This window comes from Macaca nemestrina, chromosome 10 (genome assembly GCF_043159975.1).
Source record: "Macaca nemestrina isolate mMacNem1 chromosome 10, mMacNem.hap1, whole genome shotgun sequence".
Classification (NCBI taxonomy): Eukaryota; Metazoa; Chordata; class Mammalia; order Primates; family Cercopithecidae; genus Macaca; species Macaca nemestrina.
The window spans coordinates 7,636,164-7,657,092 of NC_092134.1; the positions used below are offsets into that span (position 1 = coordinate 7,636,164).

General features: G+C 43.4%; 1 protein-coding gene across 7 annotated transcripts in view; it reads right to left on the reverse strand.

Moving 5' to 3' along the window:
- The window catches only part of LOC105493580 (transmembrane protein 132B), a 504,000-nt gene that overhangs the window by 294,424 nt on the left and 188,647 nt on the right, over nt 1-20,929 (reverse strand). For all 7 annotated transcript variants that reach the window (XM_011761336.3, XM_071070810.1, XM_024796551.2 and 4 more), the window contains one exon: nt 7,557-8,448. In XM_011761336.3, the coding sequence (XP_011759638.2) occupies nt 7,557-8,448 (892 nt within the window). The remainder of the gene's footprint in view (nt 1-7,556; nt 8,449-20,929) is intronic.

Consider the following 20,929-nt stretch of genomic DNA (forward strand, 5'->3'; position numbering starts at 1 on the left):
GTTCTGCCTCCAACCCAGGGATGGGGGAGACTGAGGCTAACCAGCCGGTAATGCCTGGGGTGCAACTAAGGCTGCACTGTCTTCTCATGGATAAGAAAGTCAACATCAGCCAGGTTTCCCAGGGCATGACATGGGTCCTGGGTCTGCACATGTTTCTGATACACAGGCGTGGCCTTAAATAACATCAAGTCCTGGAGGAGACAAACATCCCCATCCAGGTCTCCTTTAAGCCTCTGATGACTTTCAGTGGTGACTCAGTGTGGCCCTGGCCTCTCCACAGCACATGCTCTTCTTCTTCTACAGAGACCAGGCCACAGGTCCCCGGCCTTCAGCAGGTGATGGTGCCTACTTGGAACTGAATGGCATTGTTTTTTGTTGTTGCTATTTTATGTTAATTTATTTTTATAATACCCTTTCATGTTAATAAGTAATATTGGTTTCCATTTATGGTACCAGGTGTTAGGTTTCCTTTTTAAATGCATTCCTATGAGTTTTAAAATGTGATTTGATTTAAAGAAAAAGAGTAAATAAAAACTGCACAGAAGGCACAGGTACATGATTTAACTTATGAAGGTGGCACATGGTGGTATCTGATATGACCAAAAAAACTCAAAGATGGTGTATGAATTACTCAAGTTTAGAATACACTGACATAGCCCATCGTTTGATTAGAGGTGATGAATCAGTTATCACATTACAGGTAGGAGGAAACTTTTGCCAGAATTGCATCCCCTACGTGTCCTAACTTTCAATATTTATGAAATTGTTATTTATTTACATCAGGAATTCATACAATCTTGACCATTCATTCATCCATTGCCATTGTTCCCTTTATCTGGGAACAATGCCTCAAAATACCTAGGATATATTCATTCATTCAACAAGTATTTATTGAGCACTTACTATGTGGTAGACACTGTTCTAGATCCTTAAGATACATCAAAAGTACAGGAGACAAAGGTCCTTGCCCTTATGGAGATCACTTGCTAGCAGGAAAAAGCAGACAATAAACAATGATATCTTATGTCATTAACACAAATAAAGTAGGTCAAAAAATCAGGACAGGGCAAGGGGCCCAGTGGGGCGGGGGTGCAGAATTAAGTAGGAAGCCGAGGGTGAGTTATTGAAGCCGGTGGGGAGGCCCTGGTTGGGAGCATGCCTAAAGGCCAAAAAGGGGGTGGGCCAGCATGGCTGTTGCTGAGGGAGGGAGAGGAAAAGTCATGGGAGATAACAGGTCCAGACTACGCAGGGCCTTTTAGGCAACATGGCGGCCTGAGCCTTTAACCCAGACTACAGGGGCAAAAATGGAGTCAGGGAGACCTCAAGGGGGCTCCTGTAGATGTCCAGCCCAGAGGGGACGCTGGCTTAGACCTGGGTCATAGCAGTGGAGGTAGATAAGAGTCTATATTTCAGAGGAAGAACTCCAGAAACTGCTGATGACTCAGCTATGGAGTGTCAGAGAATAGGGAGAATCAATCGTGGTTACTGGGTGTTTGGCCTGAACACTCAGAAGGAAGGTGGCTTCCAACTTAAAGGAAGAGTCTGACCTGACCACAAAGGTGACACTTCATAAATAGTCACTTAAAGCATAAACTGTCCCCACTTAACAGATGGGGAAACTGTGGCACAGAGAAGTTAAGTAATTTTCCCAAAGTCACACAGCTGGAATGTGGCAGAGTCAGGATTCAAACCCAGACAGTCTGGCTTCAGAGTTCACATTCTTAACTACTGGGCTCCACTGTCTAAGAGGCTGAAAGGTTAGCCCAGGAGGCTCTCTGTGTGAGCTGAGAAAACCCTATTTGAATAAATCAGAGATAAAGCTTCCCAGGATCTCTCTCAGCCCCAGAGATACTATATTTGGAGAGGGCAGAATTTCATAATATTTCAAACTTTCCTGGAAGTGTAGCAAAGACCTGCCGCAACTCCAGCCTAGCACTTCCCTGCCACCAGCCCCCAGCCCCCAGCCCCTCCAAACACCACTTTGTGAGCCTTTGCTGAAAGGTTTTTCAAGGCACGAGTGAGATGTACACGCTAATGCTGCACAGGATCTATCTTGGTATTAGAGAATCACCGAGTTAATTTTTGTTCAAACTGGCCCCTCTACATTGCGCAGTCTGAAACAGCAGCATGGCACGTGGAATGCTACACATCTGTTTCTTTTCCATGTGTCTCCAGCTCTAAAATTAGATCTCAGCAAATCTTGCGCACATTCACGCTTTGATCTGGGTCCTCATCTGAGCCAGAATGAAATGTGTCACATTTCATTCATAAGAGACATGATTAAAACAGACAATCAGTTACGTTGGGAAATAACACATTCCCTGAGGCCTAAGAAAAGTATCTTATTTCGAGAGACTGAATATACAAATGGACAATGGCCAGACAGCATATAACAATAAAACTCTGACCTTCCACCTTGCAGCAGCCAGGAAGTCAAACCACGACCTCTGCAGCAATCAGCCTAGAATAGTCAGAACCTGGTCAAAGACTCCCACCTCTTCTCTTTTCTACCTCTGCTTCCAACTCAGGGCCAACCAGAGAAAGCCAAATGTGCTCCCAAGCCCATCACACAAAATGTCTGCTTCTAGCTATCCCGCCTCCAGCTCCTCCAGGCCAAAACCCTCCAATCCAAGCACACCTGAAGCTTTCTCACTCCTCTGCCTGCCTTTGAGTCTCTGCCAGTGCAAGTGCTGGTGGCCAACCCCCACTGACACAGTAAGCTCTGAGTAAATATTCCTCTGTTTGTTCTCATGTGGATGGTCTTCATTTATTTCCACAATCTCAATGCATTTTTCTCTGGCCATCAAATAAAGCCTCATAAGTAATCTAAATGCTGACCCAGAGAGCTTTAATAGTGAATAAAGATCAGTCCCCATCCACACAAGCAGAAGAGCCCAGAAGAGGGGTTTAAAGTGGGGGCTCTCAACTCACACATGCAGGCCTGTACCCCAATTCCACCACTTCCCCAATGCATGACCTCAGACAGGTAACCGCTCAGCTCTCAGAGTCGCAGCTTCCATATCCATAACATGGACGTGACTAGTACTTACCTTGCATGGTGGCTGTGATAACACAGTGAGGGAATGTATGGAAAGGGTAAATGCAGAACCTGGGACAAGTACACATGATAATTTAAAAGTACGAATTAACAGTATCCATTAACACATATTAATTATAGCATAAAAGAGTACTGGTGTGTCTACAGTGTGCCAGGCACTCTTGTAAGCGCTTTACATGAAGTAACTAACTCACTCCATAATGCCAACGATAATGGAGGGTGGTTTCACTCCCCGTGATGCACCCACTGGTCACTTCTGACTCCCACAAACACGCACAATGAATTGGCAATGCCTGCCTTTATAGATGAAAATCTAAACTCCCTTTTTAGCACTGCATCCTTTTTTATCCCAGTACTGAATCAGGGTTTCAAAATTCAAATACCCTCAGGAGCCAGATGGGTGACATATGTGAGTGAAATGGGCCAGGTGTGAGACAAAAGGGAGTGGTAGGGACTGGGGTGAATTAGACAATTTATGATGCATCTAAAGGCGGTGAACTACAACCAGCTAGCTCTAAGTTGCTGAATCTTCAAAATTTTCAAAGAAAATGGTATATAAAACCTCCCAACTGTTAAAGGTTGGTAACTGTCTTAAATATTTTAAAGAACGCCAGGTGGGCTAAATAAGGCACACCTCTGTGGGCTGAATTTGGCTACTGCCACCAGTTTTACAAACTGTTGAGTAGATGTTTTTCCTTTAAGTAAGTACCAAGGCCCCACAGCTAAAGTTTAAACAAAGATTTGGGAATTTGGGAACATCCTTTGGCTGAATTGCCTCCTCTGGTCCTCTCCCTCTCCTGTCGCTTTAACTCCAAAGGCCAAGAATCTAAAATCTTAGTGGATTCCCTAAAGGAAGACGCTGCTGGAGGGCTGCAGATTCACAATCCAAATTCCAAAGGCCCCAGGGATGCTATTTCCAGAAGGCTGACAGTTCATTGCTTGATTTTTTAAGACCAAGTCAGAATTAAAGTCCCTTTCAGTTCTAAAATTAACTTCTTGGGGAAAAAAGAAAAATACTTAAGGGGTTTCTACCTACCAAGAAGATAATACTCTGAGGCTTTCTACAGTCTGGATGTTGAGTCCTCTTCTAGTCTCATTCCTAAATGAATCTCCTCTTCCCTAAATTAACCCTCAGCTCTGGCCTGACTGGGCCACACACAGCTAGGGGTGTGGCTGGTGCCCCTCCTTGTCTGTTAGAGGCAGTGAACTGTGGGGATGAAGGTCACAAGCTCTAGGGTCAGATCACAGGGGTTCACACCAACCATTCCCTACCTGTGTGACCCTGGACATGCTACTTAACTTCTCTGTGCCTCAAAAAATGGGAATAATAATAGTACTTGCCTCTTTCAGTTGTTTGTGACAGAGTTTAATGAGTTAATTCTTGTAATGGACCTACCACATGGGCTGAATCATTCTAAGTCTCAATGAATGTTAGCTAACGCTGTGTATGCCACTGCCTGGCCTGAAATGCTGTTCCCAACCAGACTTCGAGGCTTTGCTGACCACCAGACCATCTGCCCTCCTTTTCTTCTAACTTCACATCCAAAATATTATCTCTACATCAGGAGTAGCAAATAAGTTTAGTCTTACGTGCCAACCCCCCACAGCAGTGATAGGGGTTGCCTGAAGGGGTAGGCTCAATGTCCTCCATGACAGAGGGAGTGCTGAAGTGCTGCAGTTGATTGGTAATGTCTGTCATGGTAGAGGAAGTGCTAAGAGGCAGGGGCAGTGAAGCCATCCCTTGGCCATTCTTGGTCTACAGCAAACATATGGCACCGCCTTATATTAAAAGAATCTCTATGGGGTTGGATTTCAGGCTTCTCTAGTTTCTATGAGAGCCAATAACTGGTTTTAGACCACCCCACCCCTTCCAGTGGAGTAACTAGCACAGGGCTCAGTCCACACCAAGTTTTGAATCAGTAACAGCCAAAGACTAAATCAAGAGGCTCCAAATAGAATCCTGGCTTCTTCCAGGCTACAAAACCCACTTGGGATCTCCCAGAGCCTTGGAATCCTGTTGGTGGGCATCTGAATAAGCACAACTCCAAAAGGGCATGATCATCCTCAGTCAGGATTGGAAGGAGCATGCTGGACTCACAATGAATTCCCCACTTCTCCTTCTTTGTATCTGTAAAGCAAGGTTCGCTTATGTTGGAATTTATACACCCAGTTCCTGAATGAAAGGGAAACAACCACAGGCTAACATTCACTGAGGACTCACAATTTGCCAGGCATTGTTTTAAGAACTTTATTAAATTATTTAATCTTTACCACCACCCCAGGAGATAGATTTCATCACTATCCCTATCATACCAACGGGGAAACTAAGGTCCAGAGACGTTAAGTGACTCGCCCAAGGACACACAGCAGGTATATGGCAAAGCCACCACTGTCTCCTACTGATATCCATTTTTGTGAGCAAAATTAGGAAAAGACAGGCTTGTCCCCCCAGCACATAGAAGTCCCCTACTTTTAGCGATCCTAAAACCAAATCTTCATCATACAGATAGAGGCTGCTGACTCATTTTAACAAAGAATTATTTACTGCAGAGAAAGAAATTGTCTTAGAAAGCTCTTTAGTATATTTAGAAGTTGGAATTCATTTACAAGGTTTCCACTGATATGTAGCATTCTAGGATTCTGCCTGACACATCATACAGGGCAGGGATAGGTCAGACTATCATGTGAGAGCCTTAAAAGTCTTCCTGAAGAAGAAACACTTGAACCTCACAGTCTAGAATGCAGAGTTCTAGAACAGTTGTATTTAATCCTGGTTTTACAACAGATTTATTTGGGGGAGCCTTCAGAAAATATAGATGCCAGCAGGATCTTTGTTTTGTTCTGTCAATAGGGGTTGCTAGAGGGAGACTGGCAGGTGGAAGGTGGGAGAAGGAATTTTCTCCTCTTTCCATTGACTTCCTATTTGCTTCTTGTTCTGATGAGTGGCACCCAGCCTTGCTGCTTCATAACAGCAGCTGCAATTCACTTCCATAATAGCACATGAATCCAGTTTGCAGTATTTCCAACTATTGAAGAACCAGTTTTATAACTCCTAGCCCTGGTGACACCAGCACAAGCTGTGCCCACTTCTCAGGGGTTTTAGTTTCTGCTCTACAGGGTCCCTGCTCCAAGCTCCAAGTTTTTGAAACTTTTAACTTCCCTTATTCTCCCAGCCAAAGGGATGATAGCCACTTTCTGCAGCTGCCTCTTCCCCAGTACCTCAGTAATGCCTTCTTGACTTTTCAATTACCTAGTTAACATTTCTTTGTACATAGCTAATGGTTCTTTATATTAAATTCTTGCTTTTAATATACTTATGTTGTCTCAGTCTCTTGGCTGGCCTTTGTTTCCCCCAATTTTGAACTGTTTCTTTCTCTGCCCCCGAATTCCACTCATCCTTCAAGATCTAGCTCAAAATGAAAAATTCTCCGCCCACTGCAACACACACAACTCTCATCTGTGAATTCCTATAGACTTTACGGTCTCTACTACTCAAGCTTCAACATGATCATATATTGCAGGGGTTGGCAAACCATGACCCCTGGGCTAAATTCAACCTTCTGTTTTTGTAACTAAAGTTTTATTGGAACCCAGCCACACCCATTCATTTATGGCTGCCTGCATGCTGCAACAACAGAGTTTGAGTCATCACCAGAGAGACTACATGGCCCATGATGTCTATTTACCATTTGGCCCTTTCCAGAAGTTTTCTGACCCCTGGTCTAGTGTCTTGTGTGGGTCTCTAGTTCATGTTTTCAATCTCTCACTACACTGGATACTGAGAACTGCAGAACTCTCAGCACATGACAACTCCATCCAAACCTCCACGCGAAGAAACTTGATCAAACTCTAATATGGCTTCTAGCGGCGTAAGTCTAGCTCCCTAGGATCACTTTTGCCCCTCTTATAATACCTGCTTAAGAAAGCTCAGCATGGCCAGGGAAATTTCATGTTTGTTCCCACCAATGCACACCTGATGATAGGCCCCGACCTCCCTTTCCTACAGTATTTATGAGAAAGGGTTTACAACTGTAAATATCTGTCTCTTGCAACTAAGAAGCATCTCTCCCAAGCACCTGAGAGCCATTCTTCTGAAACAGAATCATCAGGAAGGACAGGACTTCTGTCTCCCAGCCTCTGTGGGAGGATAAAATCCTAACTTTGATAACTGCCAGCCAGCAGACGCAGCTGGACTCACTGCTTCACACTGCCCAACCCTTTGTACTATGTCGCTTCTCTGGCTCTATGGAGACTCCACTCTTCCCCATCCCTCATCCTTCCTTTAAAACACACGAATCACCTCTGCACAAATTGTAATGAAGCTCAGCTCTTTTACCTACTGTCCATAGTTACTGAATAAAATCTGTTTCACCACTTTAATGACCAGCTGTATTCATTTTTGACATCAGCAAATGATCCACACCCATTTTATTAATTGACAATTCATTGATTACTAACAGTTGGCTTCTGTTCCATCCCACCTGGCAAAGCCTCTTACCTAAGAGTGAACTGGTCTGCCACAGAGCTACTGGTCAGAGAGACCAAAAAGGTGGCCGTGTCCCCTTCCCGGACTAGATTCAGAGGTACCGAGATGACCACATTCTCGTCCAAGCTCACCAGGGACCACTTCAGATCATCTTGGGTTGGGTAGACCACCACACTCCCAATCCTCTCTCGGGCTGGAAACACTTGCTGGGGGCTCTCCAGGCCCGAGTGGATATTGTTCTCCCACTTGCCTTCCTCCTCCAGAGGACACTGGCCAGCCTTGTCGGCTGGGTAGAGCGTGAAGAAGAGCTCCATCGCGGTGCCCCCAAGCAGGGCTGGGATCTCCTCCTCTGGCTCCAGGTCCAGGCCTGAGCTGAACCACTCGGGCAGCAGCTCCAGCTCAGCCACACACAGCCCTGGGGCCCCTTGCAGCCGACAGCTGGCCGCCACTTCCCTGGCCTCAGGGAAAGCAAACATCTTGACACAGGGTAGATCTTCTGTAAGGTCGCTGTCATCCCAGCCCATGCCAGTGACATAAAACAAGGTCTGCACTTTGGGTCTGTTGGAGTAGATGGAGCTGTCGAGGATGTGGGATTTCAATTTCCAGTTGAAGGGAAACTTGTCCATGTTTCCAAAGGCTGTAGATGTCAACAGGAGCTCCTGGGGGATTATCTTCTCCACTGAAAACGGGCCATAGCTGGCATTGATAATAGGGGGTGTCCTGGCTCGGTAGATGAAGAATGGCTCCACCCGGGCCTGCAGACTGGAGTTCCTTGTGAGGTCTTGGTTGGCTTCTTTAAGGAAAAACGACTCCTCTGCATTGGAGACGTGCAAGCTCGTGGGGAGGTAAGCAGGGAGCGAGGAAAACTTCTGCAGGCTATCCACAATCCCTCGACTCTCTGTCACTGCACAAGAAAGGAAAGCAAAAGAATAAAACTGTGTTCTGAGATGTAATGAAATAAATGCAATGCAGTCTCCACCCACCTTCCCAACAAACCACCCACTGGCCACTGTTTCTCCCCCAGGTCTCATCACAGTGAAAGCCCTGTAATTACATAAAGTATGGTCTTCAGGATCTTCCCAAAAATACAGCACAGAGTGGGAAGGAACCCCATTTACCACCGATCCAATAGTCCTGGGGCTGAACAGTTATCTCTCTAAAGGGAAAACACTGCTTCTGCTGTTTGTGCAAAATCATAAACTCAAAAGATCATCGTCATCGTTGTTCATCTACCCCACAGACAAAAGGTTGCGTATCTACCAAGTCTACCAATCAGGCATTGCACTGTTGTATGTGACGTGTTAGTACCTTATTACTTTGATACTCATGCTGCTCTCTATCACTTCTATAAGTGACATCTATGTGGACATGATGACATCGCTATAATTCTTATTGAAAAGAGAGTGAAGCTACCACTCAAGAGTTCCTGCTTCTAGAAAACTCTCCTTCCGAAATACCAACGAGAATGCACACAGGTTACAGGGACGTTCACCACAGCATCATTTAGAATTGCAAACAAACTTAAGAGCATATGTGCTGAGCCTGATGGCTGGATTTGAATCCTGGCTTTGCCACTTCCTAACTGAGCAACCTTGACCAAGTTACTTAGCCTCTCTGTGCCACAAATGTCCTCACATAAAGTAGGACATAAACATGAATTCTACCTTACTGGGTTGTCACAAGGATTAATGAGTTAATAAGTACAAAGCACAACCAGATGTGGTGGCTCACACCTGTAATCCCAGCATGCTGGGAAGCCAAGACAGGTGGATCACTTGACCCCAAGAGTTCAAAACCAGCCTAAGTAAAACAGTGAGACCCTGTCTCTACAAAAAAAAAAAAACACAAAAATTATTCAGGCATGGTGGCTCGTGCCTGTAGTCCCAACTACTTGGGAGGCTGAGGCAGGAGGATCTTGAACCCAACAGGCGGAGATTACAGTGAGCTGGGATTGCAGCACTTCACTCCAACCTGGGCGACAGAGCAAAACCCTGTCTCAAGAAAAAACAAAATAAAATAAAATAAAGCACTTAGAACAATGCTGGCGCACAGATACGTGCTGTCAATATTCACCCACAATTACTATTTTAATCCATATTCAATAGGTTGATCAACAGGAAACTAAACATTTTATAGTGGAATAATATGAAACTATCTTAAAAAATGAGGTAGAGCTATATAAACATACTTGAAAAGATGGCCACAATATGACATTAAGGTTAAAAAAAAACAAATTAAGTGTAAAAAAAAATCAAATGTGTCATATGTGATCCTATTTGGTAAAGTTTTAAAATTCTACCTATGTATATATAAATGTATATATTTATGTTTGTGTGTCTATAGAACCCAAAGGAGAAAGTTTTTTTGCTTTTTACCATTTACATTTCTACTTTCTTTTTAATTTGTTACAACCATGTATTATTTTGTTAATTAAAACACACAACACATATACATAAACATGTACACATGAGTACATATGTGTATGTGTGTTTCTTGGCATGTTTCCTTCAAATGGGAAAACACACACAGCAAAGACCCAACAAGCTTTTTCAAAGTGAAGACAGCCCACCAGGAACCAGGGTCAGCAAATCAGGCCAAGGACAGACAGTTTTTTTTTTCTTTTGCCCTGAAATGAACCTCCACCACTGGAGTCCGGTTTTCCAACCAGTGCAAGAAGAAATGGAACCTGACCATGGTGCTTAAAATGCAACATCCTAGAGGATGAAACGGCAGAGAAATCCCACTCCATTCACTCTGGCTCCTGGTGACATGTTTTTCCGCAGCCATCACAAATTCTGCAAAATATGCCTTCTATTGATTTAAACACTTTTTGGCCTGTTTGGGGCTGTCCTTGGCGAGCTTTCCTCTTCTAGAGGGTGACAAAATTGTAATTAGGAGATTGTGAAAAAGATACAGCCCACGTAGGGGCCAATGCCTCCTTTTTCTAAGAAGGCATTCAGCAAGCAAGTTCTCCTCAAGTGTCATCAACATGGCCAGTCCCTTGTTACATTCATTACTCCAGCAGGGTAATTACTTATTCATTCCTCCAATGACTTATCTAAATATACTTATTATTCACTTATTATCTTCCCAGCATTGTGCCACATAAAAATATTACAGGGACAATGCAGTCATGATTTCTGCCCCCAAGGAACTAGCGACTATGTTCCGCCAATTGGAAGCTCTGGAGGACACAGCTAACATTCAGAAAGCAATTCGGAAATTGGACATTAAGATCCTTAAAAATGCCCATCCCAGGAATTCACCTAGGAATTTGTTCTAAGGAAATAATCAAGAGATCAGGAAGGAGATTAATGTGCAAGTATGCTTATTGCAAGCATGATTTATAACAGCAACACACTGGAAGCAGCCCAAAAACCTGCCATTAGGGAAATGAATAAGTGATTAAAGCCACACTATGTGTGCGACATTAAACTGCCATCAAAACCATGATGTCAACAAATCTTTAGTGTCATGAGAAAACACTTACAATATGTTAATTGAAAACGACCTCAAAAATTCCTTTAAATTATCTCAAATCTATTTAAACACACAATATAGTCCCTTCCATAGTTTAGACCTGAGTTTGCTCCAGAATGATGTCCATACAGGCTTGGCAGGATTTGGATCAAAAGATAAGAGGAGGGAGAAATGATTTTGAAGAATTAGCCTCATCTAAAGGAAAGTTTTAGCTGCTGCCGCCACCAAGGGGCAATCTGTATTTTGACAATGTCAAGCAATGCAGAAGCACCTCTCCAGATGAAATTTAAATTAGTTCTTTTTGTCATTGGTTTATTTCCCCTCTCCAAACCAGGAAGTTAAATTCAGGTGAATTTGCTCATGAATTACTTGGCAACAGGAACGCTGTCAGCAGGGAACATCTGCCTTGTGCAGCATGACAATGTCTTTCAGCTGGGCTAAGCAGGCACACCAGACTTGGAAGTGAGTGGCTTGAATTTCACTTCTCGTAAAATTTAGGAGAAGTCCAAGCTAAGGCTTAAATTCTGACTTATTTACAAATATGGAAAAGGAAATTAAAATAAATGCAAACTTTAATTTGCTCTGTTTTCACTGTAGATTGGTTTATTGTTTTATCTTTTATAAAGGCATTTTACACCTCTCAAAAATTGATTTACAAGAAATGTAAAGCTGCACCTTCTCTTCTTTAGTGTAGCCAAAGCCTCCATTTTATCTGAAATAGCAGTGTAAGGTTTACATTCCTGTCCCACCATAACTCAAGCAAAATGCAATACAAATTTTGTCTGAAACTGTATATGGAAAGCCATAAACGTCAGCTACTAGAGCCTTATTCTATCCTCAAACCAGATTGCAACAAAATATAATATCTGAATTTAGGAGCATTTTATGAAGCCATGGGACTGTGTCCTGAGAAATACACTGAAAAGCTAACACTCTTCCCTTTAATCCCAAAATGTCACATAGTAACACCATTCTTTTTCCCATTGGCAGGTAGAGCATGTGGCCCACGTTCTGAATGTGAAATGAGGCCCTATTCAGTCTGCTGATTTCCTAGAGAGCTATTTACCACTGGACAGAACGAGGTGGGCCCTGAGAGCAGGAAATGAGGAAGGAGTAATGGGGCCCGGCTGATGAACTCTGCCCTCCTTATGAACCAAGAAGAGAGTCAAGTTCAGGTTCAGAGAGAACACAAGGTGCACCAGACAGGTGCTCTGTGGCTAAAGGATGCTCCGACTCAAAACGCCAATGGCAGATGGCTCCAAGGAGGCCCTAAAGACAGCCTCAGCAGGAAGAGAGGGGAGGAGATTAATAATATTACTCCTAGAACGAAGCAATTCACAGGGTGCCGGGAATCATGGCAGGGACCCTGTGACCCAAATTGAGTGAGTGGATGTCACTGCTGTGCTTAGCACACAAAAAATATTCCTGGACATGGACCTTAGTCAGCACTGGTGGGACATGAATGCCTGAATCCCAAGATGGTAAAACGTGAACCTGCTACAACAAGGGACACACTCAGAAGTCAGTCCCTTTCACTGCTAGTGCCAGTCATGTCTGGGTGCTAACTTATCAGTCTTGTGGCTACTGGTGACTCACTTAAGAGTATAGGCCCACGACATTTCTGAGGCTGAGTCTCCTCTAATTCACACAAAACAACTCAGGCATAGAGAGCCAGGTGTGGAAAGCTCTTTCCGGTGGGCCAGGTGGCCAGGTCACCAGGTCACCAGGTCTTTGAAAAATACCAGGAAGAGAAACTCCTTACTGGTCTATCAAAGTGTGGCCCTAACAGCTGATAATTCACTACCACCTGGGTACCACAGGAATAACCACAACCCTTACTGATTTCACGGTGGTGAAGGCCAGGAGCTAGGAGCAGGCCTTTGTCAGTATTAATATTAGTTCAGGTTGGTGCAGTAAATATAATCTCTGGCAGCGGTGGAATGGACTAGAAAATCTTCCATGCTCTCTTCCACCCAGAGTTCTCCCATCTGTTTCCACAGCTCCACTTGGTGCTGTTTTCACATCATTCTCCTTGCCCTTACTTGCACTTGTTGGGGAAGCTCATCACCCACATGTCAGCAGAGAAGACTCCTTCTGGTCTGGATTTCTTAGCCCAGAGAGACCTTCTCTGAGCTGACCAGCAACTTCAGCCATCCCACTCACGACAATGTAGTTCCCTGCATTGTTATAATACAACAATTGTTGTTGTATTATACAACATTGTTATATATATACAACATTGTTATATATTATACAACATTGTTGTATATATACAACATTGTTATGATATAATGCAGGGAACTACATTTCCCAAGCTCCCTTGCTTTCTGCTTCTGCGTGTGTTCAGCCAATCGGAAGCTCTGGTAGAAGACTGGAGGGTAGGAAGAGGGAAGAACCCAGGGTATTTCACACTGTGTCTCTTCCCTGCAGCACTCACTGGCAGAAACTGCATCTCCTCTCTGGTTCTAACCCCCTATAAAACCCCCACCATGGTCCCAGCTCCCTGTAGCAGGTTCTAATGCCTAACCCAGCAGCTTCTGGATTCTCATAACCTAACCTCTTCCCCTTTTCCCTCTAGCCCAAAAGATGACAACAGCTTCCTGCTCCCGCTGTTCTTAATTTCTAAGTAACTTTACCAGCCCCAGATGGTACTTTATCATCCCCAATTTGGTTTCTCAGATTTTCCAGGACCTGAGTAACTAATTCCCTTTATTAAATTCCCTCTGTAGAAATAACTAGAGTGATTTCTGTTTTCCTGACTAAAGCGTGACTACTATATCCAGTCACTCATCATTCCGTCCTGTTATATTCCCTCAAAGCAACTATCACCATCTGAAATTAGCCTTTGTATTTTTCCTTGTTCGCTTGTTTACTATCCATTCTTTCTACTAAAATTTAGATACCATGAGAGAGGGGGCTTTGATGTCCAGTTTACTGCACAGTCTCCAGTACCTAGCAGGAGAAATTAAACAGATATTTGCTGAATGAATGTCCATCAATTAAGACTGCATTGGTTTAACGCTTGAGAGAATCAATCTCTCTGTGTTCCTTCTGAGTTTCTGGCTGGCTTCTTCCCAGGGTTGTTAATAGATACTGTTTTTATTAACACAGCATTTGCCCATCACACTATCACTCCATTCATTTCGTCCTAAAATATCACACCACAGTCAGCTGGTCACTAAGCTGGCAGCTATGCTTGCCAACCAAAGAGCTGCAATTCTCAGTAGAAGGAGAAAATATCGCTTAAAGGGAGATACACACCATTTACAGGCCAACACACCTAGGCATATTTGCCAGTCATGCCAGTTGATTATCACAGCAGTTGTAAAATAAGTTGTGTTAGACCCTTTTTAAAAAATTATGAAACTGAGGCACAGAGAAGCAATTTGAACATGGTTAGAATTCAAACCGGCTCTGTCCAATTCCAAAGGCGTTCCACTTTCTCGTATTACCTGAGGGTCTACCTGGCCTGGCAGTTCTACAATGAGGCCAAGGAGTTAACCATCTGGAGGTCATCTGAAGGAGCTGAACCTTAATGCTCACAAGGCCAGGTTCATGGACACAATCCCTGTACACCCAGTGAGGTTTTCATTGCTCCATGGTCACAGGTGATTGTATCTCCCATCCCAGATACCTGTTACCAGCCTGGATTCTCGGGTAGAGCAGGAAAATAGGTACAGCTGACCCAGAGCATCTCAACCCAGCTGCTAGCAAAACAGCCAGTGATCCCCACCTTTAAGACAGTAATAAAGATGGAAAAACATTACTACCTATAAACCACCTTACATATCCCAGAGCCTCAGGAGGAACAGCCTATGCAACAATTTGGGCCAAATGCTCTTGGATTAAGGTGGTCATTCATTAATAACAGCTGTGGTGGGGTGATACTATAAATTCCCAGTTTTCTTCTACTCCCAGGTGTACCCCTGTATTGTACCCTGGAGAACAGACCCTTCCACACCTCAGCATTTGAAACACGATTCATTCACTATAGAACCAAAAATGAAACGTAGCAAATACTTGACTACTGAATTTCAAAGCCACCAGTATAAAAGCAAGATGCAAGAAGTCAGGTGAATCTCCACTTTTCTCAACTACATAAAACACATCATGGCCTGAGAAGGAAGAAGAGACGCTACAGACAGGCAAGCATGAGGCCACCAGTGCCAGCCAGTCATCAGGCAGGAGGCATCAGGCAGGAGTGACACTTGCCTTTTGTCCCAAGATTCTTCCCAACCCTCAAGCTGGGCAGCCCTGCTTGGCCAACCTGGGGCTCACAGGAATAGGAAGCAGATATGAAGCAGAGAGGAAGCAGATGAAAGGCAAGTAGGAAGCCAGCAGGAGCAAACAGGAAGCAGTCAGGGAGAGACAGGAAGTGGACAGCAAGAGACATGACATAGACACAGGAATCAGACACAGAACAAAAGGAAGAAACAGGTAGGTGCCTGCTCCCAGCCCCAGCCTTGCAGTCGCCTCTATCTTCCCTTATTGGCAGGGCCTAGAAAGGAACAGCTGAACAAGGGTGGATGTGCAGAGACCCACCCCCAGAATCACACACCGGAGAATAGAAGAGCAAGTTTAAAACTTAAGAGCCTATAATGTAATAACTGGCACATCCCATTAACAGAGGAGGAAACTGAGGCACGGGATGAGGGGAGTTAAATTACACAGTAAATGATGGTGGCAGAACAGGAATCCTGGAAAACTGGCTCTATGATGTGCACTGCAAACCATCCCTGTACAGCCTCACATTAAAGAAGCTGAAGGAAGGGAGAATTCTTATTCCCAGAATTTCAGGATGATCCATAATTCCTTCTTGGTCCAGAAGGATTCATGAAGATCCTAGAGAGGTGTATAAGGTAAAAACCTAAAAAGTGGGAATCTTAGATAAAAAGCCAGAATCCAGAGTGGCTTGTCTCTATCAGAGTCTACAGAATGGCTGTAGGTTTCATGAAAAACACCTAGATATTATAGTTTGCAGAACTACCAACAAAATAGAGAATACAGGCATATATCATCAGGTCTGAGGGACGAAAAGAAGCAACTTAGTTTGGACACATCTGAGTGAAGGTAAAGGGAGATAGCTGAAAATATGCGATCATGGGATTCCAGGGAAGTGGACCCCTAATTTATCTCCCCACAAAAGTAAGCTCCTTTTACACAAAATGCTACATCATCAACTACTCTGTATTCTCTGAGACAAGGATTCTCAACCCTGGCTGCATGGTGAATACATATATTATACTTAGGCCCTATCCCCTCAGAATGTCTTTAGATGGTCTCAAGTGGGGCCCGGTATTTTTCTATGTTCACTAAATGATTCAAACAAACAGCAGCAGAAAAAAGTTCATGGACACTACTGAGTACACAATAGGTACTTTGTATATAGTCATAAAAATGAATAGTCAGGGCAAGGAGAGCCACCCTTGAGGGGAAGCCTTGGATCATGTGCCAGCAAGTCCACAGAATGTTAGAGGCAACTTTATAAATTACAACAACAAAATGATAAAAATATTTTAAAATAAGGGCAAAGGGAAAATAAGAATAGAATCATCATTATCATCATCATCATCATTTATATGTACTAAGCATTTTGCAGGTATTAAAATCATTATCATCAAGTCATCGTTTAATCCTTGTAATAGATCAAACATTATTCCAAGCATTTTATAGGTATTCACTATTTTAATTTTGATAGTCTTTTGACTATGAGGATTTCGTTTTTACCCCCACTCATAGATGAGAAAACTGAGGCACAGGGCATTTACATGACTTGCCTAAGATCATATAGCTAGTAAGTGGTGGAAGTGGAATTTGACCCAGGCAGTCCAGCTCCAGGCAGAGTTCTCACTATTAGCCACTATGTTCTGCTGCCAGAGGAAAGTTCAAGCAAGCAAAATCTACATTGTAAGAGTATAATCAGTGACTAAAGGAAACTGCAAATGTGGCTGTGAATTGCCCACAGCTCTCAAAGCACAAGATTAGGTCACTATTTGGACACTGTCCATAAAATGAAAGCAAGAAGCAAAGCTTTTCCTGGCTCTAAGAGAAGTTCCTCTGGTGAGTGCTCCCAACTGGCCCCTGCAGGGTACCACATCATTCCCACATTACACTGTGAGCTTATGAGAATGCCTCCTATGGTGGGCTCCATGTAAGATGGGCCTATAACAACTATGGACAATGAAGCAAAAGCAGTTTTCCAGAGGGCCCCGCGGTGTGTGCCAAGACCACTGACAGCTTTTGGATAGTCTAGCTTAATAGAAAAAGAAAATCCAGAATGCGATTCTAGAAAACCCGACATTGTACACTCTCCTCCTGCATGTGCTTTCTTCCCAAACGAGGGAAGGCTTTTAGAAAGAGTCAAGTGGCAGAGCACTTGAGATTATGTTCTGGGGCTACAAATATTTTAGAGAAACAGTTGAAGGCAAATGTGCACAATTTGAAACATAACAAAGAATACCAACCTTTTATTTCCTAATTTCCACCACTGCGTTATGCTGAGAAAGTCCTCCTCCATATCCCAGGATCAAATAGACACTACCTACACTTTTGCTTGGTTTCTGTGCATGGGTATGCATAGATGGGTGCGTCTCTACATTTTTACACTTAATTCTTGAAGCTACCTGAAATCTCTACTGGTGTATAATGTGAAATGAGAATCTGATAAAGTTGAAAATGAGCATGCACTGAATTCAGCCAGTAGAAAGATTTTATTTGACTTTGCAGTTTAGGTTTATTTTAATTGAATCTGAATGCTTTGTGTCAGGGTGCACACATATTTTTCACTATTCTCCAATTCACTAACACCCACTTACACCTACTCTTTTCATTCATTTCTGGTACGTGCCTCAGCCTTGATCTTAGAAATTGCTTTCCCAAATAGCTAGCCACTTTCTCCAATGTGTCTCTCTGCCAATGATTTCTAATGCTTGCTGATTATTTGTTAAGACCTGATACATGCTCAAGTCTACTTGTGATCTATTTATTTAACTTCTTTGTTGTGTGACTACACTCATACCAATACATTGTAGCTGAAATTAACGTGGATTTACAATACAGTTTATTATGTAGGAGTGTTATGGACTGAATTGTACCTCCTCCCAAATTCATATGTTCAAGTGCTAAGCCCTGGCACCTCAGGATGTGACTGTATTTTGGGACAGGGTCTTTCAAGAGGCAATACAGCTAAAATAAGGCCACTGAGGGGGACAAATATTTTTATCCCATGCTGTAGCTAGCTCCTCTGTCTTCTCGCATTGTGTCCTCAGCGTGTAACTTTGCTCCTCCTGGTTGCACAGTGGCTGCTGTATCTCCATCCCTCTCAGGACACAGCACCAACACCCACACTTGGATGCCTGACATTTCTCTGGAGGGTTAATTGTCCTTAGAGAGCAGTTGCCTTTTTTGAAGAGCTACTGGGGAGAAGTACCAAGCATTCTGCCTTTTACTGAGGATGGGGGCATTGGAAGGAGGTCTGCCTGGAGTGGGTGTCTCATCTTCAGAATTTAGTTACTCATCTTGCTTGCAGCCCCTTTCATGCCTGTCCTTGCTCTATTTGCCAACATGGGGCCAAGAGCCCCCAATTCAATAGGACTGGCATCCTCATAGGAAGAGGAAATTAGAACACGGACACACACAGGGAAGACCATGTGGTGGCAGAGGAGGCAAGCAGCCATCTACAAGCCAAGAGAGGCCTCAGAAGAAACCAAACCTGCTGGCACCTTGGTCTTGGACTTCCAGCCTCCAGAATTGTAAGAAAATAAATTTCTGCCGTTTAAGTGGCCCAATATGTGGTACTTTGTTATGGCAGCCCTAGCAAACTCATACAGAGGGATAACTGTTCTTTATCAAAATCCTATTAGCTAGACTTCCCTGCTTTCCATCTTCCGAGTTAACTTTAGAATCACATGGTCAAGTTGCCCATGCCAAAACTCAAATGGACTGTCAGCTGGAGGTGAGGATCTACACAATGAGATTGTGGATGCCTTTCAACTTCCTGCCATATTTTTCTATGTATTTTCAAGTTTTCTAGAATGAACATGTGCTGCTTATTCAATCTAAGAGAAATATTGACATTCTTCCTTCAAAAAGAAAGATATGGAATTTAATTTTAAGTAGCAGACTGAGCACACTCATTCCCTCCATCTCCACAGAAACCCAAATGAAATAAAAGCATAAAAGTACAAAAAGGAAAAAACCTATTATCAAGAGAAATGGAGGAAGGATATGTGCAAATAAAATACTTCAGCAAATTTAAGAAAGAGAATAAGTGGATAAAAGTGTGTTGACGGGCAGGACAGCAGAGGAAACCTTAGACTAGAGCATTCTGCATGTGCTGCCAAGGATCAAGAGGCTACTCTGCCCACTGGAGCCCAGAGGGGCTCCTGGCTACCTGCTGGCACGTACAGTGAGGACACCTGTGAAACTGGAGCTGGAAAAAGGAGAGTAACTGGATTCTGTAGAATGGGACACCCACTTCAGGTAGACCTCCTTCTAATGCTCCCATCCTCAGTAAAAAGCAGAATGCTTCATACTTTTCCCCAGTAGCTCTTCAAAAACGCAACTCCTCTCTAAGGACATTGAGTTAACCCTTCAGAGAAACGTCAGGCATCCAAGTGTGGGTGTTGGTGCTGCGTCCTGAGAGGGATGGAGATAGGGCAGCCACTGTGCAACCAGGAGGAGCAAAGTTACACGCTGAGGACACAATGTGGGAAGACAGAGAGCTGGTCACAGCATGGGATCCAAGAAAAAATAAGATCAAATCCTACTCGCCTAAGCCACTGTGGCCAGGGTTTCTGTTACTTGCAGCCAAACACAATCCTAAATGATAAGAAAAGAGAAGTACATGGCAGAGTGCCTGGCCCAAACTAAGTAGGAAATAAATGTGTGTTGAAAGAATAAATGAATAAATGGAATGAAGTTGATACTTTTAATGCAAATAAGTAAAAACAATTAAAATGTGAAAAAGGGAAGAAGGTAGGTAAATTAGCTAAATCCTCATCTTTTATAGAGAGAGCACTGCTGTCTACATTTATTAACTCAAGAAGTCAAGGTAGATGAATAATTATAGAAGTAATCACCAGAAGAACTAAAACCAGAAATGGCTAGATGTGGCAGACTCTAGGGAAGGAAATCAAGGATATAGAGGAATGGAAGACTATGGCCTTTCTTTCAAAGTTATTCTGTACCATTTTAATTTCACCATCTGCATGTGTGACTTTGAGGATAAGAAGCCTTTGTGTGTAAGAGCCCAAACCTAGCCAAACAAGGGAAGATAGCATAGAACAGAATACTGGAAATCTGAGTATAGGGGATAAGGGGAGAATGCCCTCATTCTAGACAATAAGACATTATTGGGCCTGTGGGTGAGATGGCCACCTGTCAAGGGGGGAAAATCAAAAACTTCCTCGTCGACCATATTGCATATGGCTGCTCAGGCAGGGACTTTCCCAGTATCTCCTGTATCCATGTATGGCCACAAGACTTGTTCTTGAAATAGGAGCAGGAGAGTCACATACCACATTAAAGCCAAAATAGGTAGCTTTTACCTTCCACCAGTGAAAAGCAGGAAACACTGAAGCCCTAGGGCATGACAAAGCCATGAGCTGGAAGGAGCCCAGGCCCTGGAATCTCCACACAAGGAAGGCTGCCTGCCAAATGTGAACACCCACACAAGATGTAAGCAAGAAGCAATCTTTTATTGTGTTAAGCCACTCCTAGGAACTTATTTATTATAGCAGCTAGTGATAACCAACTAAACCAACGTGGTATAGGCTTACGATTAGGACAGCAGTAGCCCCATCCCTACTAAAAAGTGAAAACAAATTGCATAGCACTTCTTCAATGTAAACTGTGTTTTTGTGAGCAAGGAGGAGATAAAGACACTCAGAGAAACAAAAGTGAAG